The sequence below is a fragment of the Protobothrops mucrosquamatus genome, unplaced genomic scaffold (genome assembly GCF_001527695.2).
Source record: "Protobothrops mucrosquamatus isolate PMUCROS unplaced genomic scaffold, P.Mucros_1.0 scaffold_60, whole genome shotgun sequence".
NCBI classification, from domain to species: domain Eukaryota; kingdom Metazoa; phylum Chordata; class Lepidosauria; order Squamata; family Viperidae; genus Protobothrops; species Protobothrops mucrosquamatus.
This window is the reverse complement of record NW_015386136.1, coordinates 791,780-807,069: the sequence shown is the minus strand read 5'-3', so window position 1 is coordinate 807,069 and position 15,290 is coordinate 791,780. Positions and strand designations below refer to the sequence as shown.

The following is a 15,290-nucleotide window of genomic DNA, read 5'->3' as shown; positions in this document are numbered from 1 at the left end:
ATTTTAATTGGAAACACAGCTTGTAATATTTGGTTTTAATTCGGCTTTTATCGGGGTTTATTTTCTGTATTTTTGTATTTTGTAATTTTTTGTATTTTGTGTTTATTATTTGTTTTTAATATGCTGTGAACCGCCCTGAGTCCTATGGGAGAAGGGCGGTATACAAATTAAAATAATAAATAAATAAATAAATAAAGGGATGAACAATTAAAAACAGAGAGAACGTGGTCAAGGCTGTGTATTTGATTTCTGTGACCCACCCCTAAAATCCTTCAATCAAATGATCCTTAAAATAAGTTTCCTCAAATACATAAAATATTAGCAATTACATATTAACAAAAACATAATTCCTAATAACTCGAGGGAAATTTCAATTTCTGCCACCTTTGGGCTGAAGTATTTTGATATAGCGGTAATTTAAACTGGTTATTATGAGAACTTCCGCCCCTATTAGACCTTCCTTCTCTTTTGCCTTTATACTGCATCATTTAGGCTGGAAACTCAGGGCAGGGATTTACTTGTTTACTACAAAATCACTCCAGAGCCTTTTTAGCTAAATGGGTAAAACAAATATCCAATTTAGAGATTTAGAGGATTACCTCTAAGTTGCCATGTTCACATTTCAAGAGTAGCAAGTTGGCTCTCTCTCTCTTGCTAGACACTGGAGACCAAGGCCAAAGTTCATCCTTTGCAGCAGACCACCAGCAAATAACCATATTCTGTACATTATTTATTGTCAAATAACGCTTTATCCTTCTGTTTCCTAGTCCTGGTATATCAATGTAAGATATCTGAGGAAGAAAAAGGCAGGGCAAATGTGAAATTATCAAGCAAATACAATATATGGGATTTATTTTACACACAAAAATAAATATATAAAACCTAAACATTATACTGTACCTAAACATTATTTCATTCTTCAAGTCCACTGATTGCACTGTAACATTTCAGCATGTCCTATAACAGTTATATATCACTTCCCAGTCTTAGGATTTCGTTTATAGCAACACCTCAAAATATCATATCAGTCGTCAGAATTATCTAGAGTTACAGCAGAATAAAGGAAACAATGTAGTCTATTTGGACTTATAATGTGTCAGTCAAATACATTTAGACAATTGTTTTTTTTCTCCTAAGTTCAATATATCTATCTATATAAATAAAAATGTAAATGTTCGTTTGTTCAAAATCTTAAATCTCCGAAAGTTTTTCACCGATTGCTTTGAAATTTTGACACAACGTTGCATTCGAATATGCGCGCGTTTTTATATACCTATATTATATAGATGTCACACCTGTGACAGGTAAAACATGCTTTTTTTTGAAAAACAGCACCATCTGTTGGACGTAAAAGCAACACACGCTTTTACCAGACAGCCACAGCAACGCGTGGCTGGGTACAGCTAGTATATATAAATAAAAATGTAAATGTTCATTTGTTCAAAATCTTAAATCTCCGAAAGTTCTTCACCAATTGCTTTGAAATTTTGACACAATGTTGCATTCGAATATGCGCGTGTTTTTATATACCTACTATTATATAGATGTCACACCTGTGACAGGTAAAAACATTTAACCTGTCTGAGCCACAGCAACGTGTGGCCGGCTACAGGTAGTAAAACATAAAGAACAATATTAGAAGCCTGAAAAGGAGAGGGAAGTACAGAACTCTTGGTTGTACTGTGTTAAGATTGTACTATTACTTAGATGTAAAAAAGTGGGTCTTGAGTGCTACATTTGCAGTGCTTCCCACTATACTAAGGTGCATGTAAGTATTTATGTGTATGTTGTGTGTGTATAAATATATACATAATATAGACATGTATGATTTATGCAGAAGTATTCACCCTCTTTAGGATGTTCTGAACTTTTGCAGATGAATATTATCACAGCTTGATGAGTCTCATTGATATATGAAGAGTTTGAATAAACCAATGCTTATTATTAAAGATTGGTTCTTGTTCCATTTGTGTAATACTGTAACCTGAATTAACTAATAAATAAAGTGCCAGTGCAAAAAAAATATTACCTTTTAGATTAAGTAACACAGGGCTCCACAACCCCTAGTCTGCAGCCCAGTATTGGGCCACAGCCCATTGAGAACTGGTTCACGAAAGCAGTGGGTGAGTGCACGAATGTACAAAGCACCATTTGTGCAGGCAATGGGTCCATGCCTGAAACCATGACCTCTCTCCACTACTGCTGCTAGTTGGCAGAGCTGAAAAGGCTGGGGATTGTGGCAGTAACACACACACACATTTACCTCGAAGAACTGCAAGCAAAAGCTTCTTCTAATTGGTTATTAGTGTTTTAGCTCAGGGGTCCCCAACCCCCAGTCCGTGGACCAGTACCAGGCCGCAGCATGCTAGCAACCGGTCCGCACAAACAAGCAAAGCTACATCCGTGGGATGCAGGCAGCACCCAAAACCATGCACCCTCCGGTCCGCGGAAAAACCTCTCCACGGAACCGGTCCCTGGTTCCCAAAAGGTTGGGGGCCTGTTTTAGCTCACTAGATACAAAAGCTGGCCTATTCTTCCATAGCAAACTGCTTCAACTGAGTAGCATTTGAGGGTTTTCTAGCATAAAATAGTAAATAATTTCAGGTTCTGCCATGTCTATGGAATTTAAGTCTGGATTTTGACTTGGTCGTTTTCTAAAACTGAGTTTGTTCTTGGGCCATTATCTTGTCAACGTGCTTGTATGTTTGGTATAGCTATCTTTCTGCATGACTTGTTTAGGCTTAAACTCTTGCAGAATTCTTTGATGCAGAGCAAAACTCAATATCTTCAGTGATGGCAAATGATCCAAGTCCAAACTACCATCCCCAAACCATGACCATTTGATGCCTGACAGTTGGTATGTGAAAGTCAGTGTTTGACTTCTAATAGTTAAAACTACATATATAGCCTGAAAAATTCCACTTTTAACTCATCTGTCCTTAAAACATTCTTCTAGAAGCCTGGGGTCATCTAGGTGCTTTTCAGTACATTTTTAAAGAGAAATCATTCTTGTGAGCAAAGGTTTCTATGTTGCCATTTTCGTGTGAATTGCACTTTACTCTCTGCTTTTCTCCTGGCAGAGTCAAGGGAAATGATGCCTGCAGATACCCAGATGTTGCTCTGAGGTTTTTTGTGGTTTCCTGAATAATTTTAGGATGTGCTTTTTTAGTGGCATTGACCAGGTAGCCATTTTTGGGAAGATTCACTATTGTCCCAAAACATTGTTTTAGGATGGTCTCTGATATTGATTGGTTGAGACCAGAATGTTTAAAACCGCTTTGTATATTTTTCCAGATTGATAATTACCAGTTGTTTTTTATATATTTTTTATATCTCTAGATACCATGTGGTATAAATTTCCCTGTGTGTTCTGTCTCAGCCTATAGCTGTCCTTGTTAAATTCACAAGGACAAAACCCCTTTTGAGAAATAGGCTGGAGACTCAGAAGAAAACAAAACCCCTTTTAATAATTGGTAACAAACCTGCCAAATGGTCCAAAAACAAAAGCAACAAAACACAATCCAAATGGAGGAAATTGTCCACACGAAACACAATGCAAAACAAGGAATTAGTCACCGGCAATACCAACAGAACATCATCCCATGAAGTACTTTGCAACAGTTGCCTTCAGCAACCAGCACCGCCCACACCTTCCCTTTTTATTAAGCGGCCCCAAGGCCTGGCTTCTCAATGCCTTCTCCTCCTCCCTTGGAGTTGCCGTATTGACTCCCTCTGACCTGCTCTAGTTAACTGCCTTCGTTTACGAGCGTCTCTAATGACTTCCAACTGTGAGTCCTCAGAGTCTGACTCATCTTCCCCACACAGCTGTGTCTCATTCTGACCACGATTGGAGGGGCCAGGCTCTTCATCAGATTGTGAGTCTTGTAACTCATCAGAGCCTCCCTCCGAGTCTGATGGCACTCCAAACCCCTCTTCCTCCTCCTCCTCTGATTCCCCGGACTCAGCTGCTGGGTCCACTGGCTGGCACGGATTCACAACACTGTGTTGATGGTAGCCAAACTCTGTATATAGAGGGCAGGACTGGCCCAAATCATTCCTTATTGTTTACTGAAATGTCTCTTAAGTCTTAGTTATTCCTTTAATTGAATTGATTGCATCGTGAATGGTTTTCACACTTGCACATTGGATGTTGAATTATTTTGTTCACTAAATAAATGAAATAAAGGCCAAAGTTTAGTATTGTCCGTTTATTCAGACTCTCTTTACATATCAGTAGGGCTCAAATGAAACTCTGATTTACATCAAGTGGCAGAGATGTGCAAACCTTCAGAACATCCAAAAATCCCCAAATACCTTTTCATGGAGTATTTTGTGTGTACATATTAACATATACATATATAAATGCATACAAAATTGTAGCACCTCTTTGAATTAGTGTATGCAAGTATGCAAGAAAGTTTGTTACATTTTAATAGCTAAGTGGTGCTAGATCTGTATGTGAAGATATCCATATAAGTTACATGCATTGATGCAAAGTAATTTATACTGGGAGAATGATAGAATGCTACTGGATGAGATGAAGCAAATTTCCCTCTCCTAAGCTGTGGGCAAAAAAAAAAAAAAATCCACTCATGAATTGGAGGAATTAAATCAGGTGCAAATTATGACAGAGGAAATGTTAGGACTGGAAAGTAAGAATATTTACATTAAACCTTAGATGATGATGTAATTTACTGAATCAATAATTTCCCTTTTTACTAGAAACACAGGGCACGGGGTGATTTGAGGAATACTTCCCATCAAAGAACTCTGGTCAGCACAAGTTTTACCCTAAAACTGTACTCCATTAAAAAAAAAAACTTCTGCTGATTTTCTCCCAACAGTTCAAAATTTATTTTCCTCTTCCACTATTCTGCCTTGGCATGCTCCCCCCATGTCTTCTTGTTTATTACAAACACTTCTTTTGCCTCTAGGGGGGGTCTGATCTTTCCACAAATCCCATTACTTTGCTTTTGTGAAAAGGTCCTTCCCTTCCTTGCTCTTCTGGTTTCTATGTATATGAACCATGACTGTTGTATGTGAAAGCATTTTGAGAATGGGATTAGAGCAACGCAGTAAGAGGAACTTTGAACAGAAATGAGGAATGAAATATAATATCCTAATGGGGAGGGAACCAACTGCCTTTGGATGTGCCAAGTAATAATTACATGATGCTTTTTAGAACAAAGAAATGAGGGCTATTTCTACTGTAGATTACAGGCACAACTGAGCCCAAAATTTCTGTTGTTAAGTGAGTTTTGCCTCAATTTGTCACCTTTCTTGCCACAGTTGTTAAGTGAATTACTGCAGTTCTTAAGTTAGTAACATATTTAAGTGGATCTGTCTTCCCCATTGACTTTGCTTGTTAGAAAGTCGCAAAAGGTGATCATGACCCTGGGATATTGCAACCGTCATAAATGAGTCAGTTGCCAAGCATCTGAATTTTGATCATGTGACCATGAGGATGCTGCAACAATTATAATTATAAAGCTATGGTGGCGCAGTGGTTAGTATGCAGTACTGCAGGCTACTTTTGTTGTTGGTTTCCTGCAGTTTGGCAGTTTGTTTCTCACCGGCTCAAGACTGACTCTGTAAATCACTTAGAGAGGGCTGAAGAGCACTGTGAAGTGGTAGATACAGTCTAAGTGCTATTGCTATAAGTGTGGAAAGCGATCATGTTACTTTTTTTCAATGCCGTTGTAACTTTGAATGGTCACTAAACGAACTGTTGCAAGTCAAAGATTACCTGTACTTTTTTTTCCTCATCTCCAGTTAAAAAAAGAAACTTTTTCTTTTACTGTGGATGAGGAGGAATAGGGCTGTAAGATAAGAGTACGATCATCTTGTGGTCAGAGGCTATACTTCCAAACAACATTTTAAAATAATTTTGATCTTACTGAATCACAGATAAACCCGAATAAAAGTGGTTAATAAAATCTCCACCACTGTTAAATTAGTAAAGAATGTTTTCAGGATGTGCTTTTATGAATTTGGAATAATGGATTGAAACCACTTTAACTAAAACATGCACACAAATTAACACTGATATATATATTTTGCTTTGTTGAAGTGTTTTCCAAAACCACTGCTCATAAGTAAAGTGTTTCTCATACTGTGAGTGCTACTCCCACATTTCAGCTATTTTGATTGCAATGTGAGCTTTTAAAGATACTTATTTGACTGACATCAGTATGATTAAAAAATCTCTAGCTTTTTGTACCCACAGCTAGCATCTAATGTAAGATTAATTGGGAAACAATCTGGAGATTATTTTTATAAATTTGACCAATACATGATACATGTTATTTCTCTTCACTTTTATATTTCTAGGTCTGTGAGAACGCATAAAACTCCTGGTTGTAGATATGGACAGGGAAGCATACAAGTTAAGGAGGAATTTACTGCTGTGATTCCAATCAATACTAAAATGTACAGTCATGGTTGCTTGACAGCATCGACCTATGTGTAAGGATTTAAAGCTACTTATGTATTAAGTTCCACTATACTGACCAAAAGTATTGGAAAAAGGCTACTCGTTTCATATATAACACTGAACATTAAAAGGTCATTTACAATGTATGAATAGGATAGCTCCAGTATATATATATATTCCTCCAGAATTAAGAACACCAACTGTTGTAACAGGGGATATAATTTTTGCCAAGTAATATGGATGACTGACAGCATGATGTATAAAGTTTATGTGGCTTTGAGAATTGCTTAGTTCTATTCCTTCTATTCTATTCTTTTATTATTCAAACTATGTTATTTTGGAGCATGGTTATTTGAAAACATGAACAGTACACCATCTGGGTGACACATGCCAAGGAAATATAGATTGCACCACATTTCTGCTTAAGGAATTAATGGAAGGTTGATAGCTGGGGGGAGTGGAAAAAAACTATCTTGCTATTGCTGGTCAGCAATAATCGAACCACTTTCTGGGGATTAAGCGCATGGCTAAGCCTACTGGACCAGACACAAGCAAAGGGCAGGGGGTCTTCTTATCAGAGAAATGCTTCTGGAGCCAGTCTCACTACATGACAGATTGCTTTCATATTCCTGTCTGCAAGGCAACAAAGGATGGCAGTAATGCGATAATGCCAGAGTGCAATGGGTGTTAAGAACCCGTTGCATTTATGTATTGTATTTAGTAAATAATCAGACTCATCCAAATTGTGATCTCACCACTCAACCAAGGCCCATTAAAAATCAAGGTTAATGCTTTAATAATCCTTTGCTGTTTTTTTATGGTCAAAAAGAATTCCTTTCTATTTGCATGGTCATAATATTATTGACCTCTTCATCCCCTGAATACACATCAAAAGGAACTGAAATCAAAGTAATTACCACTGTTTTCTCTCAGTAAACATTAACTCTTTATACCCTGTCTTCTCACAGTTCAGCAAAGTGATTTAAAAAGCTATGAAAATGAAAACATGCAAAACAGCAATGATTTCAAAAGATTTATCAAAACGTTTTATGGTGCTGAGAATTTAGAAGAATAAGATATGGCAGGTTATGAAATTCTGAAAAAAATAACTATAATGGCTTCATTGAGCATTGGTAGCATGAATGGAGTTCTCAGGCTATTAGGTACTGAAATTTGTTACATACTAGAACTACTTTAAACTATATATTTATTTTGCATAGCTCTTCAACTATTTTATATTAATTTCAGCTTTGTTTTTCAATATTTTTGTTACCCACTTTCCAAAATTAACATTAGCCAGAAAAATATTTTTATAACTGATAGCAACCAGGATACTCACTCATATTGTGTAGCTGACTATAGTGCCCCATTTAATTTTAGTACAATATTATTACATTGAATATACCTTGCTGCTATTTTTGTAACACTACCTTGGAAGCTTTTTAATAAACATCAATTTTATTAAAATAAATTATATAAAAAGAAATAAATTAAACATAGGATTACAAAGCTTATCCCCATTCTTTTGGAACACATTTCCTTTCTTCCTTTTGGATAAATAACAGTACTTAATAATGCTTTTTTCTCTTAAACAAGGAATGAAAAATTCCTGCTTTTGAAGCAAATTGTGAGAACAAGAATGGCTTCGATCCTACCAGTTAAAAGACTGCCTCACTCTGATTTCATCCGCCCGTCCCACCAGATCTAACAGAAAGGGTATGTAATGGTCCTGTCATCTAGGGAGCTACATTTAGTGGGGCCTAGAAAGTGGGCCCTTTTTTTGCTGTAGCACCTGCAGTGTGGAATCTTTCTCTCCCCCACCCGAGGTAAGGATGGCTTTATTCAGAAGGTCACCTAAGACCTGGTTATGCCAGCAAACCTAAGGACTATTATTATCCCTTCACCTATTAATTTTGTTTTAGCTATTTATATCGTTTTTGATGTTTTAATATTTGTTAATGTTAATGATTTTAGATATGTATTGTTTTAATTTTGTTGTACATCACCTATGTCACTTGCTTGTAAGATGGGCGACTATATAAATTAGATAAATTAAATATTGTCATTCCAGCAATTTTGTTTCCTTCATCGTGTTTTTATTATGCAGGGGTGAAGATTGTGGGAAAATGAGTGCTGAATAATTGGTTTATCTAAGAAGAGACAACTCAATGCAGAAATACAGATTATGTTTCAAAGAAGCTGTACCTTAATTAATTCACTATAGCTGAAACTATGAATTTATTCTTACAGTTATCTAGATTCTAGATTCTGGTTTTAGCCCAGATTAGCATTAAAAATAGCTTCCTGAAATCCAAGTTAGTTTTGTTATCTTGGTTATGCCAGCTATTTGGGACTTTATAGCAAACAATATGCTCTGCCCACATGTAGTAAATTATTGATGGCTTGTTTATGAAACATTCCGTATTAAGAAAAACATCAGTTCTCTCAACTTTTAACTATTTAAGTTCATAAATGTTTAGATACAGAGACAGAACTGCTATCATTCCATTTTTAGAGAATTTCTTACTCTATTACTGTGATATTTAGAATATTAGATGTTAAAATACATTCCTTTTAATATCAATAATCACAACAGACAGGAAAATACAGATAAAATTCAGATCTTTAGCCAATCAAAAGTACATGAGAACAAACCAAGCTACTCGTAATCCATGGTTTAGCAGGTATAAAATGAGAAGCAACTAATTGTTGTATTCAGAATCTCAACAGAACCTACTGTATGCTTATAGGTCTGAGAATGGAGTCTGCCAATATAATAGTAGAGCTTCTCTAGATGGCAAACATTGAAAAAATTCTGATTAATACATTTTATTAAAAGACATAAGCTTTCATTAGCTGTGAACACTTCATCAGATGCATGGAGATCCTATCTCATTTTGAGCATTCCATAGTGGCCGCCATAGATTGATATGACTCTCCTACAATCGCTTTGACAATAGATTTTGTTTACCCAAAGGAACCCAGAGTAGAAATGCAATGAAAGCAATGTAAGAAAACCATATTCAATAAAAGAATTACATGAAGCAACCAGTGAGAAAAAATAAGAGAGACAGTTTAATGTAATAGTTAATGCACCAGGAGAGAAAACAGGAGATTGTAAGTTCTAGTCCTGTCTTTGGCATGAAAACCGACTGGTTGGCTTTGGGCCAGTCACTCTCTCTCAGCCCTACTCAATACAGGGTTGTTGTTATGGGGAAAATGGAAGGAAGAAGGAATATTTGGTACGTTTGCCGCCTTGAGTTATTTATACAAATAATAAAGGAAGGATAAAAATAATAGAGAAGTATAAATAAATATCAACCTTGCCCTAAAGTAAGAAAATAAACACCCAGTTACAAATTAACCAAAGCTCATTTCAAAAACACAGGCAGAAAGGCAGCCCGGTACTTGGAGCAATAGTTTACCCTATAATAGTTATCCTGTAATGCCTGCATGCTTCAAATACTTTAAATTGTCCCACATTTCAAGAGCAGTTCTGTAAGGCAGATCACCAACCATAGCTACCCACCAACCCTTTTACAGTAGCAAAATAATTCCAATGATGACATACTATAGGGATATAATATGCTCCTTTCTTGGAACAGATACAGTCTGCTTTTCTGAAACACCCTGACAACTCCAGCAGTAAAGGCAAAGTTGAGTATATCTTCTATAAAAAGTCACCGAGCAATTAAAGTAATTATTATTGGCAGAAGATATTGTTTATGGATCCAGATAGATTACCCAATTGTGTTTCAAAGAGTAGACACTTAGTATATCTCTTTGCACTTGAACTGCCCATCTCACAATATAGATTCTTTATCCAATTTCTAGTCCAATAAATCTTGGCTATTTATGCCCAAGACGATATCACATCCCTTAAAATGGTGAATTAGTCAATGCTGATAGTGTTCAAGCAATGCTCCAGTTGCTTTGGGATTGCACCCAAGGCATCTTCTACTATTGGTATTACCTTTGCTTTCTTTTGCCACAGCCATTCTATTTTTATTTGCAGGTCTTTGTATTTTGTTATCTTCTCCAGTTCTTTCTCTTCTATTCTGCTGTCTTCAGATACTACCATGTCAACTTTCCAGACTTGTCTTTCTTATTGACAATTGTTAAATCTGACATGTTATGCAGCAGGTGTCTGTCAGGTCCGAGAGCACTTTAGCTTATTACTTCTTTTCTTATTACTTTCTCTATTTTATGGTCCCACCAGTTCCTGAATATAATTTATGATGAATATATTTTTTTTGTATTGGCTTTATAGTTTTTTGATATGGTGAGACAACTAATCAATACTTGTACCATAATAAAGGTGGACAATGTTGCCCAGAGAAAATTGTTTGTTGTGATTATCTTCTTTTCCTAATTTATTGTTTTAATCTTTAAAAATTGATTGGAACCGGAAATTCTGCTTCTATCCATTTTTGCAGTACACTTTTAGGAATTGCAGACAAGTACAACATTTAGGTCCCTGAACAATCTAAACCATGTCTTTCATTTTGGAATTGAAATGCTGCACCAGCCCTACTTCTTACTTAATTATAACTGTTGGGTAATTCCCAGGTAACTGAGTATAAGATTACTTTTTTAACTGTACAACTCACATCATATGTTTGTTCTTTTGATAACATATCTTTGTACATCTTACTAAATTTTAATATGAATTTCCTGTTAGAGGAAATTTAAGATGAAAAATAAGATGTAATAAAGATATATATATGATAAATCTAGACCATTCTGATGACACTGATTTCAATGAATCATTACAACACCTGGATTTTATTATGAATAGAGTGAACAATGTTTGATATTATATAGGTTAATGTTTTGTTATTAAAAGTTCAGATATTTTCAATAAGAGGAAATATTTCATTTTTTCTATCCTAAATCACCTACTATTCAGATTTACTGGGTGCCTTCTTGCTATCACTTTTCTAAGCAAACAGCTCCAAGGAAAGATGTTGTCTCTCTTTTTTTCCCCATTTTTATCCTTTTTTGTGCTTTTTCAGCTCTATGTTATTTTCTTTAGTTGTAGTGGGTAAGAATACTCACTCCTTTACAAATAGAATTACATCATCTATTTGTATAAAGTCATTACAGTTCTTGCATTTTAATTTTCAGTTCTTTTCACAATGATAATCAGCACAGAATGTGCCATTGTGATGGGATCACAATCTGAGAGGCAGTATGATACATTGGGTAATGTTCTTCATGATCAAGATACAGTAGATTGTTTCCTTTATATCAGAAATAAAGAAAATAGTCTGCAAGTGAATTATTTTTGGAAGGTGGGTGTGCTAATACTCCTTGTTTGCATTAGAGTAGAATCAAGTTAATTATCTGGCTAGAGCATAGGATTTTGAATTGATTGGGAGTTAGGCTGACAAGTTATGCTTTCTGGCAAGGATGAAAACAAAGAGTTCTAATCAGTGCAATGTAGAATGGCAAGGTATTATAAAAAAATCAATATGCAAGCTGGTGTCTGAATAGTTCCCACCCCAACATTAATGCATATAAGCATACACACTGAGCACCAGTTGGAGAGGGGAGGGTCATATATATGCCTGTTCACAAGGACAACTTCATGGGACTAATAATCTAGCATCACACCCATGCCATTTGCATTCTCCCAGTGAGAGGTATGGAAGCCTAAATTCCTTTTCTTTTCCCCTGAAGGCAAATCCTTTTTTGAAAAAAAATGCCTACAATTTAGTGATTGCCTTCTTGCTGTTTGTGCTTTGGGGCTTTATTTTATTGCTGATTTAATTGGTGCTGGTTGCCTTGGATAATGTTACTGTATAGGGTTTTTTTTTTGTTATGCACGACTTTGTTAAATAAATTGTAACTAAATGTTTAAAAAATAATTTCTATATTTCAGAATACCTATCACAAAGGCTAATCACACCTACAATTTTAGCTATTTAAAAACAATGTATTAATGTGCATGAACTGTTTTCCAATGTTCTTAGACAAAAAATATGTAAAATTATATGCATGCATACAGAATCATTACAATCAACAATAAAAAAAATATTGTACTTCTACAGTTACTACAATCCACCATAAAACAGCAATTGTGTAGAACTACAGCACTAATATAAATACAAATTCTTTTTCAGTTATAAATATTAGGCTGATTAAAGTATTAGAAACAGTATTATAATTAAACTTTAAATATATTAAATTGTGGTAGTGATTCTCATTTAATCTTTTTCTTGAATATTGATGTTTTTATGTTTTCTTAAAAGTTCATGTAAGCTATGTTTTTGGTCCAAACGAGGGGATAATTAAACACATGCAAGATAGATTTGGAAAATAAATTAAATTAAGTTATTCCAAAACTGCTTTGCAACGATGCTAAGTATATATAGATTTTGATAATGGTTACCAAAAGCCCAAACTTAACAAACACACAAAAGTGTGCATCACTCTGAAGTAAACAACATATCAGCTCAGTTCCTTGTGAACAGTGAACTGTCTCAAATCCATGTTACAGAGGTTGGATCAATCTTGCAAACACAACTCAGTATTGAAAAGAGGCCTTCAACTGAAGCAGCCTGGAAAATATATTAGATGTCCATTCTAGCAGAGAGCATTCCCAACAAACTCTATAATATAATCTGGCAAGACATTTAGTGTAATTCACTAAAACTAGCCTTGTAGATACAAAATCTATTAAACAGAAAAATAACAAAAAAAGCAACAGGACAAAAATAATACTAGCTAACAAAACAAGTTTCTCATGTTTGTTATCTAATAACATTCTGGCAGTGATAGGGGATGAAAGGCAGCTATCTTCATACTTACAATGTAGTGGAGACCAGTCTTTTACGAATCTCCATTTTTCATTTTGAAAACAAATAAAATAAATACCTTTCTTATTTCATTTGAAGAATCTCTTCTATCTTATATATATTCAGATTTTTCAGAATATATCAGGAAGGAAGAAGTACATTCTAAAGCCTTTATCTCAAATCTCGATATTATAAATTGAATTCAGTTCCTTTCACCATAAACCAGTATTGCCAATGGCAAAGGACTGTGAGAGCTGTAGTTCAAACTACTTAAGAGAAACCCGGTATGCATACATCTTGTATTTTGCACGCCTTTACAAGCGCAGTGCTACCTATAGACCTAGTCTGGTATCGCCACTGGATTTGGCTTTTAATATTCTGTGCAAAGTTTGTAATAATTCCATTTACTGAATTTTGTTGCACAATATTATCATTTTTAAGCTCCTACATTGTTGCATACTGGTTAATGCTCCATGATTTTTTTTCCTTCAGTAGGATCCAGATATACAGTAGAATCTGAATATAAGAGGAGATTCTTTATCACTGATACATCAGTGGCCTTTTTATCATATGTTTTAAAGTTTAAGCATAATCTAGCCTAAGTTTGTCTACAGTTTACCTTTGGCAACCATTTCTAAAACCTTATAGTATAAGTAGACTGAAATGTCTGTCTGTTTGCTTGTCTGCTTACCTGCCTACTTACCTATCTTCCTTGACAGTTATATCAGTCCATATGAAATTCAATTAAGCATCCCTGAAAAGATTTGTCTATACTTTATACTAAGTCCCTATCTTTTTCTTAACATTCATTTCTCCAGTTATGATACAATTATGATACTTGCAAAACCATTAAAGGCTATACCTTAAAATCGAAGTTTGAGAGTTTTTCAAGTCTTTTGTTTACATCCGGAGAATTTGCTTTTTTTGAGGATTGAATGAAACAGAGTTTGCTTTGTTCCCAAAATGAAAAGATCATGAAAGTGTCAGTAAGCACAGCTGGAAGAAAAAACAATATTTTAATACCTATCACTGACAACCAAATAAATTGCTGAAATATCCACTGGAATATTGGAAGATAAAAACTTATTTTCAGCATTATGCATGGCTTGTATGATGTACTGATAAGTGTTTCTCCTACTGTGTCTTTTTGAAAATGGTAAGTAAAGCCTAGGAAGCAGATGTAATAAAATTGAATAAATTATGATATAAATATTTTAAAGATATATTATTTTACAATCTCTCTTTTATTGGTTCTTTTCTCTTAAATTATTTTCAGATAACAATCTCTTCTACAGTAGACACTGGATGAGTGAAAATATTATGGCTATGCTGGAGTGAAGTACTTAAAAAATATCAAATGAGAGGGTAGTTATTACTGTGGCTTAACTGATTTCTTGTAGTTGTTATGCTTTAAGAAAGACAAATGGGTGGTAAGTGTTTGTTTGGTACAAGCATTTTTAAAAAATTCTTAAATGAAAGCATACATGAAAATGAATGAAACCAATTAGCTCTGCAGGCACCTGAAGTTTATAAAACTACCAATACACTGGTTTTTTTGGAGAGGTGAGGAGAGGATGGTGATGACACTGTAGTATCAGCTATTCCTGCATTGTGGCTTACAAACATACAATAAAGATATCTACTATAAGAAAAAAAGAATTAAAGCGGGAAATATTTAAAAAATTACTTCAAAGATCTCATAAAACCAGAACTGAAAATAACCTCCCCAAACAAATTAACATTTAAAAATAAAAGCTCTGCTTTCTTAATTTATGTTAATCTTTTAGTAACTTTTAGCTATCATTTCACACAATTAGCTAGCAGTACTATGTTTTATTTATTTTATTTATTTATTTATTTTGATTTATATCCCGCCCTTCTCCCAACGGGACTCAGGGCGGCTCACAACATATTAAAAAACATAAACACATTTACAACCCCACCCAAGTAAAACCAATTAAAACCAAATATTTAAAGCTGTGCTATTTAAAATTACTCTTAAGATAAACCCGATTTAAAATCCTCCCTAGGCCAGGCCCGCTTGCTGAAAAAGCCAT

At 34.8% G+C, this 15,290-nt stretch overlaps 1 protein-coding gene across 1 annotated transcript in view; it reads right to left on the bottom strand.

Annotated features, from left to right (window-relative positions):
• The window catches only part of WDPCP (WD repeat containing planar cell polarity effector), a 143,682-nt gene that overhangs the window by 75,483 nt on the left and 52,909 nt on the right, over positions 1 to 15,290 (bottom strand). The window contains exons 9-10 of the mRNA XM_015812363.1: positions 14,096 to 14,229; positions 600 to 791 (exon numbers count right to left, since the gene is read on the bottom strand). Coding sequence (XP_015667849.1) covers positions 600 to 791; positions 14,096 to 14,229 — 326 coding nt within the window. The remainder of the gene's footprint in view (positions 1 to 599; positions 792 to 14,095; positions 14,230 to 15,290) is intronic.